Genomic DNA, 22,387 nt, shown 5'->3' on the forward strand with positions numbered 1-22,387 from the left:
TAGCACACCGAACATCGGTGCACGACCTCTTTTATACAGTTTAATAGCAATAAAAAGATAGGCGGTTACAAGTTACACATTTTAGGTACATATAAGGTCATTTTTGGAACACAGCCAGTATGGGGGAGGAGTTCAATAGCACTGGTCAGTTAGTGCTAACATTCCTAAAGAGTGACCAGTTGATGCATAGTGCGCATGTGCGCTTGACCAGTACTAAAAATAGCCTGTTGCCGAGCAGAATAGGGACCATGGGTATCAAGGAAGGACGAAAGGGCACACTGACCACGAGGCAGCGTGTTCATAGAAAACGGAAGTCAGAGGGATTCAAAATGGCCCCCGTTCGTTTTGGTCAAGTTAACAGAAAGGACCGTGTAGCTGTGCTAAACGCTAACTCAGGAGCTGCCAAAACACGACACTATGGACACCGGAACTAGAGCCCTAAGGACACCAGAACTAGAGCCCTAAGGACACTGGAACTAGAGCCCTAAGGACACCGGAACTAGAGCCCTAAGGACACCGGAACTAGAGCCCTAAGGACACCGTAACTAGAGCCCTAACGACCCTGGAACTAGAGCCCTAAGGACACCGGAACTAGAGCCCTAAGGACACCGGAACTAGAGCCCTAAGGACACCGGAACTAGAGCCCTAAGGACACCGGAACTAGAGCCCTAAGGACACCAGAACTAGAGCCCTAAGGACACCGGAATTAGAGCCCTAACGACCCCGGAACTAGAGCCCTAAGGACACAGTGGAGAAGTGTGGCTCAGGGGTTAGAGGCAGCAGACCCGGAAGCTGAGATCGGTCCTGGACCAGGGTTCAATTCCCCGCCTCGGCGGGTCTTGGGCTAAAACTTCCACGGACTCGATAAATCTCGCCCCGGTGCCTCCTCGACTCACGGGTTCACACTCTGCGACTCTGGGCAATAGCTTGCTTAATCTCCACAACGGCCCCTCGCGGCGGGATGCCTGACTTTCACCTTGTGGATACCCTGCTATCTCACAGGGGAATATCAGGACGGGTTCCCTAAGCAAGCGCCGGGAAACCCACTGCGGGTAGCTGTGCGCTATATAAGCTCAACTACATTTACATTTACATTTACACTGGAACTAGAGCCCTAAGGACACCGGAACTAGAGCCCTAAGGACACCGGTATTCGAGCCCTAAAGACACCGGTTTTGGAGACCTAGAGACACCGGACCTAGAGTCCTAAGGACACCAAAACATAAGCACTAAGGACACAGGAACTAGAGCCCTAAGGACACGGGAACTAGAGCCCTAAGGAACCCAGGACTAGAGCCCTAAGGACACGGGAACTAGAGCCCTAAGGACACCAGGACTAGAGCCCTAAGGACACTGGTATTGGAGCCCTAAATACACCATAACTAGAGCCCTAAGGACACCAGAACTAGAGCCCTAAGGACACCAGAACTAGAGCCCTAAAGACACCGGAACTAGAGCCCTAACGACCCCGGAACTAGAGCCCTAAGGACACCGGAACTAGAGCCCTAAGGACACCGGAACTAGAGCCCTAAGGACACCGGAACTAGAGCCCTAAGGACACTGGAACTAGAGCCCTATGGACACCGGAACTAGAGCCCTAAGGACACTGGAACTAGAGCCCTAAGGACACCGGAACTAGAGCCCTAAGGACACCGGAACTAGAGCCCTAAGGACACCGGAACTAGAGCCCTAAGGACACTGGAACTAGAGCCCTAAGGACACTGGAACTAGAGCCCTAAGGACACTGGAACTAGAGCCCTAAGGACACAGGAACTAGAGCCCTAAGGACACAGGAACTAGAGCCCTAAGGACACAGGAACTAGAGCCCTAAGGACACAGGAACTAGAGCCCTAAGGAACCCAGGACTAGAGCCCTAAGGACACGGGAACTAGAGCCCTAAGGACACCAGGACTAGAGCCCTAAGGACACTGGTATTGGAGCCCTAAATACACCATAACTAGAGCCCTAAGGACACCAGAACTAGAGCCCTAAAGACACCGGAACTAGAGCCCTAACGACCCCGGAACTAGAGCCCTAAGGACACCGGAACTAGAGCCCTAAGGACACCGGAACTAGAGCCCTAAGGACACCGGAACTAGAGCCCTAAGGACACCGGAACTAGAGCCCTAAGGACACTGGAACTAGAGCCCTAAGGACACCGAAACGGAAGCCCTAAGGACACAGGAACTAGAGCCCTAAGGACACCAGAACTGGAGCCCTAAGGACACAAGAACAAAAGCCCTAAGGCACCAGTATTGGACCCCTAAAGACACCACAACTGAAGCCCAAAGGACACCGGAACTAGAGCCAAATGGACACTGAAACTAGAGCCCTAAGGACACCGGAACTGGAGCCCTAAGGACATTGGAACTAGAGCCCTAAGGACACTGAAACTAGAGCCCTAAGGACACTGAAACTAGAGCCCTAAGGACACCGGAACTAGAGCCCTAAGGACATTGGAACTAGAGCCCTAAGGACACTGAAACTAGAGCCCTAAGGACATTGGAACTAGAGCCCTAAGGACACTGAAACTAGAGCCCTAAGGACACTGAAACTAGAGCCCTAAGGACACCGGAACTAGAGCCCTAAGGACACCAGAACTGGAGCCCTAAGGACACAAGAACAAAAGCCCTAAGGCACCAGTATTGGACCCCTAAAGACACCACAACTGAAGCCCAAAGGACACCGGAACTAGAGCCCTAAGGACACCGGACCTGGAGCCCTAAGGACACCGGAACTAGAGCCCTAAGAACACCGGAACTAGAGCCCTAAGGACACCGGAACTAGAGCCCTAAGGACACCGGAACTGGAGCCCAAAGGACACCAGAACTAGAGCCCTAAGGACACCGGAACTAGAGCCCTAAGAACACCGGAACTAGAGCCCTAAGAACACCGGAACTAGAGCCCTATGGACACCGGAACTAGAGCCCTAAGAACACCGGAACTAGAGCCCTAAGAACACCGGAACTAGAGCCCTAAGGACTCCAGAACTAGAGCCTTAAGGACACCGGAACTTGAGCCCTAAAGACACCGGAACTAGAGCCCTAAAGACACCGGAACAGAAGCCCTAAGGACACTGGTATTGGAGCCCTAGGGACACAGGAACTAGAGCCTAGGGACACTGTAACTGGAGCCCTAAAGATACCGGAACAAGAGCCCCAAGGACACCGGAACAAGAGCCCTAAGGACACCGGTATTGGAGCCCTAAGACACCGGAACTAGAGCCCTAAGGACACCGGAACTAGAGCCCTAAGGACACCGGAACTAGAGCCCTAAGGACACCGGAACTAGAGCCCTAAGGACACCGGAACTAGAGCCCTAAGACACCGGAACTAGAGCCCTAAGACACCGGAACTAGAGCCCTAAGGATACCAGTATTGGAGACCCAAGGACACCTGAACTAGAGTCCTAACGACACAAAGGGGCAGTAGGTGGTACCTGGGCAGTATCCAGGGTAGAAGGTGGTACCTGGGCAGTATCCAGGGGTAGAAGGTGGTACCTGGGCACTATCAAGGACAGTAGGTGGTACCTGAGCAGTATCCTGGGGCAGTAGGTGGTACATGGGTAGTATTCAGGGCTGGAAGGAGATACCGGGGCAGAATCCAGGGACAGTAGGTGGTAACGGAGTAGTGTCTAGGGTTAGAAGGTGGTACCTGGGCAGTATCCAGGGGCAAATGTTGGTACCTGGGCTGTATCGAGGGGCAAAAGGTGGTACCTGGGCAGTATCCAAGGGTAGAAGGTGGTACTTGGGCAGTATCCAAGGGCAGATGGTGGTACCAGGGCAGTATACAGGGGCAGTAGGCAGTACCTGGGCAGTATGCTGAGGTAGAAGGTGTTACCTGGGAAGTATCCTGGGGGTAATGGGTGGTACCATGGTAGAATACAGGGATGGAAGGTGGTACTTGGGCAGTATCCTGGGACAGAACGTGGTACCTTGGCAGTATCCAGGGGCAGTAGATGGTACCTGGGCAATATCCAGGGGCAGTAGGTGGTACCTGGGCAGTATCCAGAGGTAGAAGGTGGTATTTGGGCAGTATCCAGGGGCAGTAGGTGGAACCTGGTCAGTATCCAGGGGCAGTAGGTGGTACATGGGTAGTATCTAGGGGTATAAGGGGGTACCTGGGCAGAATCCAGGGACAGTAGGTGGTACCTGTGAAATATCCTGGTGTAATGGTTGGTACCTGGGCAGAATCCAGAGGTAGAAGGTGGTACTTGGGCAGTGTCCTGGAGCAGTAGGTGGTACCTGGGCAGTATCCAGAGGCAGTAGGTGGTACCTGGGCAGTATCCTGGGTAGAAGGTGGTACCTGGGCAGTATCCAGGGGCAGTAGATGGTACCTGGGCAGTATCCTGGGGTAATAGCTGGTACCTGGGCAGTATCCAGGGGCAGTAGGAGGCACCTGGGCAGTATCCAGGGGTAGAAGGTGGCACCTGGCAGTATCCAAGGGCAGATGGTGGCACCTGGGCAGTATAATGGGGCAGTAGGCAGTACCTGGGCAGTATCCTGAGGTAGAAGGTGGTACCTGGGAAGTATCCTGGGGGTAATGGGTGGTACTGTGGTAGAATACAGGGGTGGAAGGTGGTACTTGGGCAGTATCGTGGGATAGAAGGTGGTACCTTGGCAGTTTCCAGGGGCAGTAGATGGTGCCTGGGCAGTATCCAGGGCAGTAGGTGGTACCTGGGCAGTATCCAGAGGTAGAATGTGGTATTTGGCCAGTAACCAGGGGCAGTAGGTGGTACCTGGGCAGTATCCAGGGGCAGTAGGTGGTACCTGGGCAGCATCCTGGGGCAGTAGGTGGTACCTGGGTAGTATCTAGGGGTAGAAAGGGGTACCTGGGCAGAATCCAGGGACAGTAGGTAGTACTGGTGCAGTATTCAGGGTTAGAAGGTGGTACATGGGCAGGATCCAGGTGCAGATGGTGGTACCTGGGCAGTATCCAGGGGCAGAAAGTGGTACCTGGACAGTATCCTGGGGTAGAAAGTGGTACCTGGGCAGTATACAGGGGTAGAAGGTGGTATCTGGGCAGTATCCAAGGACAGTAGGTGGTAACTGGGCAGTGTCCAGGGGCAGATGGTGGTACCTGGGCAGAATCCAGGGACAGTAGGTGGTACCTGGGCAGTATCCAGGGGCAGTAGGTGGTACCTGGGCAGTATCCAAGGACAGTAGGTGGTAACTGGGCAGAATCCAGGGACAGTAGGTGGTACCTGGGCAGAATCCAGGGGCAGATGGTGGTACCTGGGCAGTATCCAAGGACAGTAGGTGGTAACTGGGCAGTGCCCAGGGGCAGATGGCGGTACCTGGGCAGAATCCAGGGACAGTAGGTGGTACCTGGGCAGTATCCAGGGGCAGTAGGTGGTACCTGGGCAGTATCCAAGGACAGTAGGTGGTAACTGGGCAGAATCCAGGGACAGTAGGTGGTACCTGGGCAGAATCCAGGGACAGTAGGTGGTACCTGGGCAGTATCCAGGGGCAGTAGGTGGTACCTGGGCAGTATCCTGGGGTAATAGGCGGTACCTGGGCAGTATCCAGGGGCAGTAGGTGGTACCTGGGCAGTATCCAAGGACAGTAGGTGGTAACTGGGCAGTGTCCAGGGGCAGATGGTGGTACCTGGGCAGAATCCAGGGACAGTAGGTGGTACCTGCGCAGTATCCAGGGCAGTAGGTGGTACCTGGGCAGTATCCAAGGACAGTAGGTGGTAACTGGGCATAATCCAGGGACAGTAGGTGGTACCTGGGCAGAATCCAGGGGCAGATGGTGGTACCTGGGCAGTATCCAAGGACAGTAGGTGGTAACTGGGCAGTGTCCAGGGGCAGATGGTGGTACCTGGGCAGAATCCAGGGACAGTAGGTGGTACCTGGGCAGTATCCAGGGGCAGTAGGTGGTACCTGGGCAGTATCCAGGGGCAGTAGGTGGTACCTGGGCAGAATCCAGGGACAGTAGGTGGTACCTGGGCAGTATCCAGGGGCAGTAGGTGGTACCTGGGCAGTATCCAAGGACAGTAGGTGGTAACTGGGCAGTGTCCAGGGGCAGATGGTGGTACCTGGGCAGAATCCAGGGACAGTAGGTGGTACCTGGGCAGTATCCAGGGGCAGTAGGTGGTACCTGGGCAGTATCCAAGGACAGTAGGTGGTAACTGGGCAGTGTCCAGGGGCAGATGGTGGTACCTGGGCAGAATCCAGGGACAGTAGGTGGTACCTGGGCAGTATCCAGGGGCAGTAGGTGGTACCTGGGCAGTATCCAAGGACAGTAGGTGGTAACTGGGCAGTGTCCAGGGGCAGATGGTGGTACCTGGGCAGAATCCAGGGACAGTAGGTGGTACCTGGGCAGTGTCCAGGGGCAGATGGTGGTACCTGGGCAGTATCCAGGGACAGATGGTGTACCTGGGCAGTATCCAGGGACAGATGGTGTACCTGGGCAGAATCCAGGGGCAGATGGTGGTACCTGGGCAGTATCCAGGGGCAGTAGGTGGTACCTGGGCAGTATCCAAGGACAGTAGGTGGTAACTGGGCAGTGTCCAGGGGCAGATGGTGGTACCTGGGCAGAATCCAGGGACAGTAGGTGGTACCTGGGCAGTGTCCAGGGGCAGATGGTGGTACCTGGGCAGTATCCAGGGGCAGTAGGTGGTACCTGGGCAGTATCCAGGGGCAGATGGTGTACCTGGGCAGAATCCAGGGGCAGATGGTGGTACCTGGGCAGTATCCAGGGGCAGTAGGTGGTACCTGGGCAGTATCCAGGGGCAGATGGTGGTACCTGGGCAGAATCTGCGGTGAACACCGCTGTGACTGGCCTTTCAGTGAAGGTGATTCCCTTCTGTTTGCTTTGGTTATTCATTTTGTAAACGTGTCTCGTGAAAAGTGCCAGGGGGAGCAGCCAGGACTTACTCCTGGAGGTGGTAAAGGGATTGGAGCTCGCGTGCAGCGTGACGCAGCAATCACACGTCATCAGCTCTGCGTCCAGCTGTGTGTTGTAGAAGGGCCTGAGGTCAAGGAGGCGTCAGTAAATGAAAGCGCACAAATGAGACAAGAAGATGAGAGGGACATTTCCATAGAAATAAACATTTATTAGTGGAAGGTGCCCCCGGGGTGCCACCGTTGGACATGCTTTTGTTAATTCCAGTTGAAATGGCGCCATCTGAAGGCTGCTCTAGAGATGGGAAACACAGCGATGGCAATGGAGCGATGGGAAATATGGGGGCATATTTACAAGGGCTTTACCTCCGCTTTCTTGGCTTACAAAGCCAAAGAAGCGGAGATAAAACTAACGCCCTATTTACAAGAGGGTGCAAACATGCATAATCACCCTTTTTTCCCAACGCCTCCCTTTGCATCTCTAATGAGATGCAAAGTGGGCGTCACTGGGCGTACCCCGGATGGACTACCTAGCAAATATCGCTGATGTTCACATCGCGATATTTACAAGGCAGCCCACAGGATTTCAGCAGATGTCACATTTTGGCGAAAATGGCAGTTTTCGCCAAAATCTAACGTCTTCTAAAATCCTGACTTACCTCTGTTTGGCATAGGGGGTGGATTATGCTGATACGACCACAGGGTCGTATCAGCAAGGTTATCGCCGTTTTGCAGGGAACATCGCTGGAAAACCAGCGATGTTCCTTGCAAATCGGCGATAACCCCGCTATCTCTGGAATTTTTATATCCCTAGAGAAATGCGTTGCTAATAACGCGCTACCAGGGCGATAAATTCCAGAGAATATTATTATCGCTAAACACAGCCATTATCGCTGGCCGTTGATAATATGCCCCATAGTTTTTAACGCAATGTATATATAAAATAAACAGATAACATATTTCATAGGTTAGGTGGTTGCTTACAATGATCCACTGTTGCTCTGAGTCCAGTTTGAAGGGTCATCACAGCCCTGAGACCCCCTGAACCCTGGACAGTGCTCCCGCCAGAGCCAAGACTGGCAGATAAGGTGGAGTAAAAGGGTAAACATGGCTGTATGTCTGAACCAGACCTGTAGACACCCCCCGGTGACTTTCTTGTGCGCATTGCCCCATGGTGCGCCTCGGCCCTACGCATCATCCTACCTGTGGTTGGCGCTTCCTTCCTGAGGTTCCGCCTCACGCCACCGTCTCTGCTTTGTGGTTGGATGAGGCCGGGGGAGTATTTATATCCGGGTATAAAAGGCAGTCGTGGGTTCAGACAGCGCAGTGGGGTTATAAAGCGGCCTGGGCCCTGGCAGCACAGAGTGGCTGGCATGGCTGTCTTTACAGGGGCACCCACAGCTCTCAAGTGCTTCTCCTCCCAAGCTTCAGCGGTAAGTGTGGGGAGGGCGGCGGAGAGAGGTGGAGACAGCTATCAGGGACCAGAAGGGGGCGCTGCAGGTCTGGACTGAGGAGTCTTGGAAGCGCCTTGAATAGGCACTAAGAGACCAGAAGGGGGCGCTGCAGGTCTGGCCTTCGAAGCGCCTTGAGTAGGCACTAAGAGACCAGAAGGGGCGCTGCAGGTCTGGCCTTCGAAGCGCCTTGAGTAGGCACTAAGAGACCAGAAGGGGGCGCTGCAGGTCTGGGCTTTGAAGCTCCTTGAGTAGGCTTTAAGAGACCAGAAGGGGGCGCTGCAGGTCTGGTGTTCGAAGCGCCTTGAGTAGGCACTAAGAGACCAGAAGGGGGCGCTGCAGGTCTGGCCTTCGAAGCGCCTTGAGTAGGCTTTAAGAGACCAGAAGGGGGCGCTGCAGGTCTGGGCTTTGAAGCTCCTTGAGTAGGCTTTAAGAGACCAGAAGGGGGCACTGCAGGTCTGGTGTTCGAAGCGCCTTGAGTAGGCTTTAAGAGACCAGAAGGGGGCGCTGCAGGTCTGGCCTTCGAAGTGCCTAGAGTAGGCACTAAGAGACCAGAAGGGAGCACTGCAGGTCTGGCCTTCGAAGCGCCTTGAGTAGGCACTAAGAGACCAGAAGGGAGCGCTGCAGGTCTGGCCTTCGAAGTGCCTAGAGTAGGCACTAAGAGACCAGAAGGGAGCGCTGCAGGTCTGGCCTTCGAAGTGCCTAGAGTAGGCACTAAGAGACCAGAAGGGAGCGCTGCAGGTCTGGCCTTCGAAGCGCCTTGAGTAGGCACTAAGAAACCAGAAGGGGGCGCTGCAGGTCTGGCCTTCGAAGCGCCTTGAGTAGGCACTAAGAGACCAGAAGGGAGCACTGCAGGTCTGGCCTTCGAAGCGCCTTGAGTAGGCACTAAGAAACCAGAAGGGGGCGCTGCAGGTCTGGGCTTCGAAGCACCTTGAGTAGGCACTAAGAGACCACAAGGGATTCTGGGTACGTTTCAGAGCTGTATGTGGGGATGTCAGTATTCTACTATCATTGAGCGGACAAGTATTAGGGTGCGTTTCAGAGCTGTATGTGGGGGTGTCAGTACTGGACTATCATTGAGCGGACAAGTATTAGGGTGCGTTTCAGAGCTGTATATGGGGGGTGTCAGTACTGGACTATCATTGAGCGGACAAGTATTAGGGTGCGTTTCAGAGCTGTATATGGGGGTGTCAGTACTGGACTATCATTGAGTGGACAAGGATTAGGGGGCATTTTAGAGCTGTATATGGGGGTGTCAGTACTGGACTATCATTGAGCGGACAAGGATTAGGGTGCGTTTCAGAGCTGTATATGGGGGCCTGTCAGTACTCTAATATCGGGGCGTGGAGCAAGGATTCAAGGGTATATTCAGAGGTGTATATAGGGGCGTCCGCACTGGAATATTCGGGCATAGAGCGAGGACTCCTATGTATGTTCAGTACTATCTATGCATAGTCAGTGGATTATGTGAGGCCGCGGCTGCAGCGTTTCCATGGACCTGCCACACTTCCCACTCAATCTGCCGTCTGCAGCATGGCTGTCAGATTACCACCACAACATTATTTCTAGCTCAGATGGTTCAATATTTTAATTACTCAAGAGGGTATCCAGACACTTGTGCTGGTGTGTAGGTGTGCGGTCCCCAAGGTCTTCAGCGGCTTGCGGAGCCCAAGAAGTGAGCAGGAGGCTCTGATATGTTGAGGGAGGTTATTCCATGTCTTGGGTGCGATGTAGGAGAATGAGCGACCTCCAGCCTTGCAGATGTGGGCAGGTGTGAGAGTGAGACAGAGCGCAGGTGGCTGGTAGGTTGCTGAACATGTATGCAGCTGTTCAGGTATTCTGGTTCTGTGTTATGTCGGGCTTTGTATGTGTGCCTGAGATGTTTGAATTGGCTCCACTTGTGAATGGGGAGCCAGTGAAGCTTCCTGAGGTGCTGTGTGACACTGGTGCGGCGTTGGAGGTTGAGTATGATTCTTGCAGCGGTGTCCTGGATGATCTGAAGTCCATGTAGAAGTTGTTTGGAGATTCCGGCGTAGGAAGCGTTGCTGTGCTCCAGCCAGCTGGTGATGACTGCTTGCGTGACGGTCCTTCCCGTTCTGAGGCAACCATTAAAAGAGCTTTCACAGCATGCATAGGATGTGGAAGCAGGAAGTGCTGACTGCATTGACTTCAGCCATCATGTTGAGCTTTCCATCTAGGATGGTCCTGAGATTTCTTACATGGTCTGTGGTGTGGGTGTTGGTTCTACCTCCGACGGCCACCAGGTGGAGTCCCATGGGGAGGTCTTGTTGCCGAAGACCAGTTCTTCAGTCTTGTAAGAGTTAAGCTGCAGGCAACTGGTTCCCATCGAGTCTGCTGCCATGGTAATGCAGTTAGTGAAGTTGGTGCTGGTGGAGGTTGTCTTGTCCGTAAGGAGGGGATGAGTTCGGTGTCATTGGTGTAGGAGATGACAGTGATGTTTTGTGATTGGATGATGTTGGCAAGCGGTATCTTGTATATTTTGAAAAAGGTGGAGCTGAGGGATGATCCCTGTAGGGCTCCACATATCGATTTCTTGGTGTCTGATGTGAAGGGTGACAGCCTGACTCTTTGGGTTCTGCTCGTGAGAAAGAAACTGATCCATTTGAGAGCGGATCCTTGTATGCCAGTCTCGTGGAGTCTTCTGATGAGGGTGTTATAGGAGACAGTGTCGAAGCCTGCAAAGAGTTCGACCTGGATCAGGGCCGCTGTTTCTCCTCGATCCGGGATGCTTCGAATGTCATTGGTGGCCGATATGAGTGCTGTTTCCGTGCTGTGGTTCTCTTAACTCCTGATTGCGATTTGTCTAGAAGATGGCAAAGTTCAAGGCGGGTTGTGAGTTGCTTGTTAATGGCCTTCTCAATCACTTTGGCTGGATAGGGGAGCAGGGAGATGGGTCGGACGTTGCTCAGTTGAGTTGAGTCGGCTGTGGGCTTCCTGAGGAAAGCGTTGATTTCTGCAGGTTTCCATTTTTCCGGGAAAGTGGCAGACGTGATGGAGGTGTTGATGATGTGGGTCAGGGTTGTGCTGATTGGTGATGTTCCCAGGTTGCAGATGTGGTGGGGGCCTGGGCCCACTGGGGCCCCTGAGTGGATGGTACGCATGATTGCTGCTGTGTCGTTTCTGGTGAGGGTTGTTTGTTCGGTCAGTTGGCCATCTTGGTTGGTGGTGGGTAGGTTAGCAACGAACTCTCTGGGGTTGGTTTGGTGTGCGAAGTTGCCGTAGATGTTTACGATTTTACTAATAAGGTGTCACACCTAGTGCTGGTCAGTGGAAGAGTCTTTGCAGTGCCTTTTTAGGTGCTGATTGCAGTATCTCAGCATTAAATTGGTGAAACTTTTCCCTAGACAGCATTAATGTTTGTTAAAATTACAACTTCGTGAAATAATATTGCGACTGGATGTCCTGCCACATAATTTTCATTTCCTTGCTAGATAATTTGTGAAATGCTACTGCACAGTTTGCCATATAATCACAGTGATCCTGTGTCTGTGGGCGTGTCCTTAGTAGCCAAGCAAAGGGAACTCGTTGCAAGTTTCAGGAGCTGTGGGTTCCCACTTCCCTGCTCTGGAATAAAGAGATTTCTAATAAAGAGGCCTGTATCCGCTATAGACAGCTACTGCTCTGTGTTTTATAAATCCCAGTCCTTTCTGTTGTTAAGTAGAAAGAATTGCTCTGTGTAGGTCTGACCTCAGAGGGCAGACCTGGCAGGAGCGCAGCAGCCAAGGCTCTTTAGCTGTCCTTGGCTGCAGGTGGTGGAGTTCTGCTGCCATCTAGCGGCTAGATCTAGAACAGCGCTTGTAAAGTATAAAGCCATGCTCAGCAATAGAGGTAATGTACCTAATCAGTCACCGATGACGTCAACAGGAGTCTCAGAATCCTCTTGGCTGTGTTTTTACCTCCTTTGCGTTGTGTGCAGGCTGGGTGGAAATTTCTGGGATTCGAGACACCACTCTCACAGGGAAATATCGGTATCCTATTCTAATGGATGGAAAATTCGAGTCCCTCAACCGTGGCTCGCATTTTATAGACACCCCTCACCGACCTGCATTGGGGTTGAGGACCCATGAATTGCAGCCCTGCCAAGTTTCCCAGGTCCATGTGTGATGTACGCTGCAGAGCAGGTTTTTTCTTTGAATTATGGAATTTGAAGTTGTGTTTTGTTTGTTATAAAAACAGGACTACAAGGCCCAGAACTCAAAGGAAAACCCTGAGCTGGTGCAGCACATCACACATGAACCTAGGAAACTTGGCAGCCATGGCTGTGGGTATGACCAGAGGGTGTGCTGAGATGCTGCCCTCCCTCAGAGCAGCATGCAGGAAGTGTTCAACATTGTCGTGTAGTTTCCACCTATCAGTAGGAATTGCGCGTTTGTGCAACATAAACTTAGGATGGTGCCAGACTGATGCCAAGCGCCTCCGTAGGATGTGTTGTCCCAGCTAGCTCCCAGTGGCACCACTATCCCTCGAACCTAAACGGGGGTGAACAGTTCTGGCTACGACTGAACATGAGAACTCTTTCCCTCGGGAACCGCGGTGACAGACTTCTCATTTTTTGCTCAGTAGCTCGTGCTCTCTTTTGCTCAAAGAAATATACAAAGAATATACAGTGGGCGTTTTTATTATTTATTGAACCGTAGTGATTCTTTCGTAGAATATATGGGCTGTGATAATTAATAGACAGAAGTAGACAAAATGTATACTGAATGTCAGAACGGTGAATGAAATGAATAGCTCAACCATTTTGTTGACACAACTTATATATGCATACATATACAATAGCACAGCTATGTAGCCCACTCCTACAATACGAACCCCTAACCTACGTGTCTAGGTTGCAGATGTATGTTTTTCCAAGAAGCCCTCTCCTGGATGATCTAAACCCATTACCTGATGGGTAAGAGTGTAAGACCCCGTCTTGGTCACGAGCTGGACACCCCTCGCACAGATGTGGGTCAGCTGCTAAGCGAAAGCTTCGGCTTGCAGGGACCCCTCGAAGTCAGCAGGAGTGTCCCCTCTGATTTTGTTAGGAAAGAAAAGGTTATACATAGAAAATGGTGCCCCTGCCTTGGGCCAAGATTGTGATCTTGCTGTCATTGCTTGTATTCCACAAATGGCTGCTTCGCCACATGGATGTAATAATAAAGCACATTTGTGTCACACACCTGAGAGATAAGTGCATTCTAACACCTGCGCTTGTAAGAGCTGTGGATCCAGAGAGCTGCCCCGTCTGAGGCCTGAGCTTGTGAGATCTGTCTAGAGCTGTGCTTGTAAGATCTGTGTAATCAGAGGGACCTGCGCCGCCTAAGGCTGAGCCTCCCCACCCTATCACAGGACACCTTAACCGTATGCGGTTTGCCTCTGGAAGGCTGGCTTCCATACAAAACAACACACACCTCCCTGACTCCCCAACAACGTCCCCATCTGTACCCAAATGTGTTCACGGAATGCAGCAACCCAGTGCCCGAGGGACCCCTAAGCCCTCATGTGCTGCATTTTGACTCAGGGTATTCTGTCGCCTGCCCCCTGCCATGGTACCCCAGCTGCGGACAATGATTCACCAAAATGCCAAGGGTAGCGCAAGTCACATCACACACAGGAGCCACCTGTTTGCTGCTCAGATGCAGGGGAAGGGCAAAGAGACAGCAAACAAGCTACCAAGAGCCCCTTCACTTTCTCTTCGTACCAATCTTGCCTTAATGATGTCAGGGACTGCAGGTGGCAAGGGCAGTGCCAGGGGTAGCAGCTACCATCCCTTTCTATCCTCTGTTGGTGCCCTCGCTCCTGCCCCATCCTGCTGAGAGCATCACCCTTACAGCATGTTTGCACAAGCCCCCACAGCTCATTTTGTGCACCAGGACCGCTCCTCCCCCACTGATTCACTAGTTACGTGAGCCCCCCCATTACCCCTGGGACCCAACAGCTAGACCTGCGTGTTTACTTATGTGTCCATCACCATAGCACTGCTCCCAACCTCTCAGTCTTCTCTGCACTATGTAATCTGGCTACTACTGAGGTCTCAGGTATTGCCTTTAATGTTTGTACTGCCTGACTTGTAGTGATATCTACAGCCAAACTAATCGGAATATAAAAATAAAAGATATGCACGTCAGATCTGTGTATCGCGAGGGATAGACTAGCAGTCTGGATAAGCATGCACTCTCTCTCTTTCTCTCTCTATATATTTATATATATATAATGTATTTATTTATTTTATTCGGCATGACATCAGCATCACTAACACCATAAATTACAATGGAGTAAGACTTGGATGACCGAGTAAAGCAAGTACAACACAATTCAGGGTCTGCGATCAATGCAGCTGTGTCCCTTCTAGTTCTGATTCTAGCGTCTGTGACGGCTCAGGGAGGTTGGGTGTATTGTGACCCATTCTCCACATCCCCCAAGTCTATGTCATAATATTCCAACCATGGGCCCCAAAGCATGCACACTATGTAACTGGAGGGAAAGCTCTGCTGTCTGAGGCCTGAGCCTGTAAGTTCTGTACAGCTACCTGAGTCTGTACGTTCCGTACAGCTGGAGCGGCCGCATTGCTTACTGTGGCTGAGCCTGTAGAACCAGAGGTGAGGTCAGAATATGCACTGTGTGTAGAACCAGAGGATAGCTCTGCTGTCTGAGGCCTGAGTGTGTAAGTTCCATACAGCTGGAGCGGCCGCATTGCTTACTGTGGCTGAGCCTGTAGAACCGGTGCTGGGGCCAGAATATGCAATGTGTGTAGAACCAGAGGGATAGCTCTGCTGTCTGGGGCCTGTGGCTTTATAGCCCATACGCTACGAAGGATAACTGCTCAGAGGGAGTGCTTTGCTGGCTAATGCCTATAAGCTCATTGGGCAGCACACTAAAGTATACAAAAAAGGGATGGATAGAATGCTTGGATCTCAGCCAATTCTTCGTAACCAGTCTTGGGTTGCTTGTGTTCCAGTTCAGGGAGGACCTGGCCTGGCAGTACGGGCTGGACTGTTCCCATTGGAGCGGGGTCAAGACTGATTTGCATATGGCTGGGTTCAATCTGATGTGGCATGGTGTGCAAAATACCGATGTACTGAGATGCGTGCAGCCTGAGTAATTACCAGAGGCTGAGATTCATTCAAGCATTCCATCCATCACTTTGTGTATACTTCAGTGTGTCGCCCTAAGTGGCACGAGTATGCCCGGATGTGGGTCCAGTGCACACTGCCACTGAAACCAATCTATATATGGCTGATGAACCTTAACTAGGGTCAAACCAGCTGTGGGATGCTTGTGTTCCAGTTCAGGCAGGGCCTGGCTTGGCAGTTCAGGCTGGACTATTCCCTTTGGAGCAGAGTCTAGATAGATTTGCATATGACTGGGTCCAAACTGAGGAGACAAGGTGTGCATAGTAACGGTGGACTGGGATTGAATGTGGGCCGAGTGATTACCAGAGGCTGGGATTAATTTATCCATTCCATCCATTACTGTTTTTTAATACTTTAAGACAGTGGGCAGGCACCACTTGAATACTCAGATTATACCCTGCCTTACTCTCTTGCTCTCTTGTCTCCTACAGGACCTGGTGAAGACGCACCTGATGTTCGCGGTCCGGGAGGAGGTGGACGTGCTGCGCGATCAGATCAAGGATCTGATGGACCGGAATGCCCTGCTGGAGCAGGAGAACTCAGTGCTCAAGTCGCTGGCCAGCCCTGACCAGTTGTCTGAGATGCAGGCCAAGATGCAGAGCCTGCGGCTGGCCGTGGCCGCACCACCGGCTAGCAGCAGCACAGCGTGAGCAACAATGGGCCACCAACCGCCAAGAAGCCAACACATCCGGCCGCCTTGCGAGCGGTCCCGCCAACACTACAGTCGCTTGATTCTGCCAAGCTTGGTGCCCGAGGGACATGCAGGGGGTGCCAGGCATACCGGACTGGGGTCCCATGCGCGCTACTAACCCACCACAGGTGCCTTTTAAACGGGATGTGGGACCAGCACCCACCCAGAGGAGGCACAAGGAACCAGGGGGCATAGCAGTAGGTTTCCGCTGCAGTAGCCCAGACTGCTCTGGCCTGAGCAGGTTGGTGTGGCTGTGCCCAGGGGAGGCAAGGAGGGCCATGAAAGGCATGTCTTGTACTGTGCTAGGGAGCCAGTGTCCGAAGCAAGTCAGCTGAAGCCCGCAGCCTATAGACTGCCATTTTATAATGTTTCTGAGGGCGTGGGGCTGTCCCTGGATAAACCTCGCTGGAAGCCATCTGTACTTGTCTGAGGCAATGTCCACTTCTGACCTAAGGGAAAACCAGATATAATGTGACCTTCGGCAGTCCGCTGGAGCAGCAGGGCTGCTGGCGAAGCCGCGTGTGAGCTCCAGATCCAGGGGACAGTCTTGTCTTCTGTCTCATGTGCAATAATAGAAATCAGGGATATTTAAAACAAAAGTTGGCCTCCAGGGAGGGATCCTAACTCCCCTTCACCACACACTTCCCCAAGCCCAAAGCACTGTCCCAACTCAAGGGTCCTGCATTCACACCAAGGGAGGGCTCTTATTGTAGTAGAACAATAGCTGAAACAAAATGGCTGCCAGCGGCCCGCCCCGTCGGGCCCAGGCATGCGCACGATCACTCGCTGCATGCACGAGCCGGCTAGGCCTAAACCGAGGGACTGTGCCGAGGCTGGGAGCACGAGCTGCTCGAGTGTGAGGCCCTTTATCAGTTTGCACAAGAGCGAATAACCTTTGCACATTCATGAACCGGAATTTGCAGAAATTAGGACTGGCTTTGCCACAGTTTTATTTATTATACATTTTCGGAAAGAAAGTACGTGGGGGTCTATAGGATGCCTGTTGGTGGATGATATGATTACAAGGGATTGGGAGTCGCTACAGACAGACAGTTCCTAAAGAGGTAGCCGTCCCCACTGCTGGTACCTGGGACACACCCACCGCCAAAAACCAGTTCCTAGGGCACGCCTATTATCAGTCTATCAATCAGTCATGCGCTTATAAAGTGTGGCAAATCGCCAATGAGGGTCTCAAGCCGCTGGAGCTGCTAGCTGCTTCGTGGTGATCTGTTCATTCGAGCAGCCAGGTCTGGAGTTCTTTCCTGAATTGCTGGAGTGATGGGGTGGTCCTGAGGTGCAGGGGAGGGTTGTTCCAAGCTTTGGCTGCAAGGTACGAGAAGGAGTGCCCGTGGCTCTATCCTCAGCGGTTCCGAATCATTGGCATTACTACCAGTACCTGGGAAGCGCCTACTGCCACAAACATTAATACCAGTGTCTGGGACGCACCCTATTACAACTATTAATACCAGTACCTCGGGCACGCCCATTGTCATTAATACCGGCAGGAGGGATGCGCCCACTGCCATAAGTACGTGGTACTGGTGCCACTGCCTGCAGTTAAACGTCCTTACAATTCCCACAGCGCATAAACAACTTGGGGCCATATTATCAAGAACGGCAATAACATTATCGCCGGTTTAGCGGCAGAAAACTGCTGCTAAAGCGAAAATAAGGGGCTTGATAATAGGCCCTTGTGAATTCCCATAGAAGCCCAGGTTCTAGTGCAACGTGGGCTTCTATTGGAATTCTCTACAGCATAATATCAAGCCTCTTATCGCCGCTTTAGCTGCAGTTTCCTGCCTCTTAAGCGGCGATAATTTTATCGCCGTTCTTGATAATATGGCCTGTGGAATTCTGAAAACGTGATGGTGAACCGGGAGGGACCTTGGGGAGCAGGGGAGGTGCATAGCATTAGTCGAAGATGCCAATATTTACAATAGGAACAGAATCTTTCTGTATGAGAGGCGGGCACCTTTGCTCTCAAAGGTTGCCACGGATTCCTTTATGCCCATGCAACCATCCAGGGCACGAGCCACTTTGCCGTCTGTGAAATTCAAACGAGTTCCAAAAAACAGGCCCGGGTTTATTCAAACGATGTCTTCCAAGAACGGACTGAGACCTCTGGATGTTCTATTTAAGAGAAATATGTTCAGTTTGTTCATTCTTTATTTTTCTGCATAGTTTATATAAACTGAACAATGCCCTATTTAACTAAAAATAGTCTTAAAGTAAGTAGATAAACAGATTCCTATGTTTTAAAAATAACAACCGATGAATATTTTAAATTGTGCAGGGCCTTCATATGCAGATTAAAATACAATCCACAGTGAGAAGATTTGCATTAGTAGCACCTGACAATAAATAATTTTGTTGTCACGTGTACAACTATGCCTATACTTCATCTGCTCCAATTTAAAGATGTTCAGAGCCCCCAGACAACATGCTATTTTCTAATCTGGGCTCTCCCTGTTCCCTTGCAACAAGGTGGTATTTCAGGTCATTTGTGGGAATATGGCGCCCTCCGGTGGCCATTTATGGTGGCACTATAAAGCAGTTCCACGATTTGGCCTTAAAGTTAAACCAACCCCGATTCAACTATTTAGACCGACCAAAAGAGCTATTCAATTGGTCAAATGCAGCATGCATACCCCTTCTTTCCCACCACCACTTTACTGAATAGAATAATATCAGTATCTTGCTTGCTTACGACCTCCTCTCTAACCCATTTGTTGGAAAATTAAATGCTGCTAATACCTCAGTATTCAAGCTTGAGCTTTGCACATACTATCTCTTCTCCTGTCCTCAGCCTATCAGACCTGCTGTTGAGCACAGCATCCTTCCTGGGAGATCAGGGGACAGGCCCAGCAAGCTGTGACACACTAGGCATTCTTTCGTTAAGGAAGGCATGGTGTACCGAAAGCCTTATCGAGACACCGCAGGCCATGCAGTGCCAGAGCTTGCGGGGAAGGGGCTCTGAGAAGGCTGCAGGGGCTACTAGAGTGGAAGTTTTCAGGGCCAAAGTGTAGGGTTGGTGTACATTATTAATACGCTGTGCAGGAATCTGAGGATTGACAAGACAATCTGAGCGGTCAATCGCAAGCGGTGACTGGCAGTGACAGCAGTGCATGTCAGGACGGTGGTACCCTCAGTCCCGTTGCACCTAGTGTGGGGTCATTCTGAGGGGCTTTACTGAAGCATTCCTGCCTCGAAGCACTATCAAATCCAACTTGTTCCTACAGTTTATCTAAAATCCTTTTGTAGGTCGTTTAGCCACATGTCCGAACGTACAGCTTGGGACGTCCTGCCGGAATACATGCAAGCAGGAGAGCACATTTTTAGGTCGAGCATTCGAGACCTCTTGTATATACTTTAGTATGTACTTTGTGGGCTCTGGAGATCAGCCCTAGGACTTGCCTGCTTCCGCTTAGGGACTTTTTTTTCTGTTCAACTGCCGCTATTTAACTTTCTTGATCGAAAACGACCAGCAGAGGTCAGTAAAATACCAGAATCACTTTAGCATTCTTTAGATTCCAGTCCATAGAAATTGTCTTCCACGAGCACCCGTGGACAATAATATTTTTTTCAAATCTTGTATTTTCAGTGATATGATCACCGAAGGCCCTGATTTTATATTAAAAACAGAGCGTTGGATTATACCATTTCCCCTTGAAAGGCAATGTTTCTCTCCACGCGTTCCCATACCTGGCCTGTCACGTAGTTTGATTCTTACTTTCCCTCCATGTTAAGGAACAGTAGATGTTTCAGCACCCAGACTCATGTGCTGCATAGCTAAATACATATAAGGTCCCAAAGGCGAGACCGATTGCATTGCAAAGGCTTATTATTAAATCTAATGGGGTCTCGCCTTCAGACAGCTTTTAGCTGTCTTTGTCATAAGCCCTCTAGTGGACCATAGCAAAATCGTACAGTGTTTTTTGTGACCACCCATTGCTTACCATTGGCTGGCTTTCTTGTCACTCACATCGTCTTGTCCAATGGTTAGCCTTCCTCTTCTTTTTTGTCCCTCTCTGTGAGAACAGTGTATTTACCATTCCTTTGATTGGCTTGCTAGCATCCTTCCACTGCTTGCATTCAGATATATATATTTTTTAATGTCTGCCCTTCATGCAAGTGCATGTGTTTTTTTTGCTCTCTCCCGCGAGTGCTGCTTCTCCCCTCCAATCAACGTGCCTTCAGGCTCTGTGTTTTGCTTCCACTCCCCACACCTCATCCATTGCATCTCCCACTCTTCCCTGCCTGATTTTTATTTTGTAATCTGCTTTTCATTACTCTCCAACTCCCATTTGCCCCCATGCAACTGCACCTCTCCCAACTCCACCCACCTCCCTCCCAGTAGCTGCCACTTCTTTCCCACCCCTCCCCCACATCTTTTTTATTATTTTTAGGAGGTCCCAACAGCTGTAGTTTGCTATGTGAACACTCCTGTTTCAAAAATCACTCCCCACCCCCCCAATCAACCATGCGAGGTTAGATATTTTATTATTAATTTTAGATATATTTAAATGTGCAGAGGATACAAAGACTGTAGACAATATGTTTGTGGGTCTCTAGAGGAGGTTACACTTGTATCTTCCTACCCTGGAAGTGCCTACAGGCCATCTGTTATTTCTTTTCGCCCTGGTCGCCTGCACGATATATCTCTTACACATATGTAGCAGCCATGTTCCACGCATGCTGTCCGCCCGACATGCAGCTTACGACAAGAATACTTTGGAGTGAGAGAGCTGGTGGTGCTTTCAGATGGATGTATGTCATTACAACGCATGCTTTTAGAACGCATGCCATTACGACGCAGGTTTTACAACACAAGTCGTTACAACAACTTGCGTTGGGGGGCGCTGGATAGTGAATAGTTTAATTTACTATTCCAACTCCAGTCCCCGTGGATAGTAGGGAAGGTGTTGGATAGTAATTAAACTATTCCCCATCCTAGAGCGCCCTCCAGCGCAATTCGTTGTAATGACTTGCGTTGTAAAAGTTGCGTCGTAATGGTAGTGCGTTGTAAAAGTTGCGTTGTAAAGGATGTTTCCCCTTCAGATAGATGGAGGTCGCGTTGGACATAATATAATGTTGGACACAAGTGTTTTTGGGGTCTTTTTTTCTGGGCAGTGTTTCTAGGTCAGGCTAGGGCAGGGAGAAGGACAGGTAAGTGTGTAGTTTTAAGTAAGATGGGAGTTATGGGGTAGGTCCATTAGGCAGTTGCCTCAGTATCTTCCTCCTCCACAGGACCCAAAGGTAGTGCCTCCAGCCTGTGACGTCACCACTATTGAGACTCATCCAAGCACTCCCTGACAGCAGGCACTATATGAGTCTCACCTCGCGCCCCGCCATGGCTTCACTTACTCTTGTTACGGTTTGCGATGTCAGCTTTGTAGGGAGAGGTGAGTCCGTCGTGCAGGTGTGTCTCACAGCTCCCAGAAGTCCCGAACCGAGGATCTCGCAGCGCACGACCACCTCTTCGAATATGCAAATAATGTAAATCAATGGACTAATATCTAACGGTTTCAAAGGACTTTTATTGACCGAATGTCTGTGAAATGAAATGTAAAATGTACTACTTACTGATCTCTGTAAAGTTTTCACCTTCAATACACCTTGTACAGTTCACGCTGCGAGACGCCTCTTCTTTTATACTGCCTGTGGGGTGTGGGCTGAACAGTGCACATACATGTCTGCGTGACGTAGGCTGTGTGGGTGGACGTACCTGTCTGCGTGATGTGGGCTGTGTGGGTGCACATACCTGTCTGCGTGATGTAGGCTGTGTGGGTGCACATACCTGTCTGCTTGATGTGGGCTGTGTGGGTGCACATACCTGTCTGCTTGATGTGGGCTGTGTGGGTGCACATACCTGTCTGCGTGATGTGGAATGTGTGGGTGCACGTACCTATCTGCGTGATGTGGAATGTGTGGGTGCACGTACCTATCTGCGTGATGTGGAATGTGTGGGTGCATGTACATACCTGTGTTAGAGCACATATGTGTCTGTATAATGTGGGTTGTGTGAGTCAATATACCTGCTTTAATACTAGCTATGTATGTATGTGTCTGCATGACATAGGCTGCTTGGGTGCATGTACCTGTCTGCGTGAAGTGAGCTGTGTGGGTGAATGTACCTGCCTGCGTGAGGTGGGCTCTGTGGGTGAATGTACCTGTCTGCGTGAGGTGGGCTCTGTGGGTGCACATACATACCTGTGTGAGAGCACATATGTGTCTGTATAACGAAGGTTGTGTGAGTCCATGTA

The 22,387-nt window shown here is 51.1% G+C and overlaps 1 protein-coding gene across 1 annotated transcript in view; it reads left to right on the forward strand.

Moving 5' to 3' along the window:
- TSC22D4 (TSC22 domain family member 4) overlaps positions 1-21,750 on the forward strand; it is a 263,765-nt gene extending 242,015 nt beyond the window's left edge. The window contains exon 4 of the mRNA XM_078671400.1: positions 15,865-21,750. Coding sequence (XP_078527526.1) covers positions 15,865-16,083 — 219 coding nt within the window. The 3' untranslated portion in view covers positions 16,084-21,750. The remainder of the gene's footprint in view (positions 1-15,864) is intronic.
- The last annotated feature ends 637 nt before the right edge of the window (positions 21,751-22,387 follow it).

The sequence above is a fragment of the Lissotriton helveticus genome, chromosome 12 (genome assembly GCF_964261635.1).
Source record: "Lissotriton helveticus chromosome 12, aLisHel1.1, whole genome shotgun sequence".
In the NCBI taxonomy this organism is placed as follows: Eukaryota; Metazoa; Chordata; class Amphibia; order Caudata; family Salamandridae; genus Lissotriton; species Lissotriton helveticus.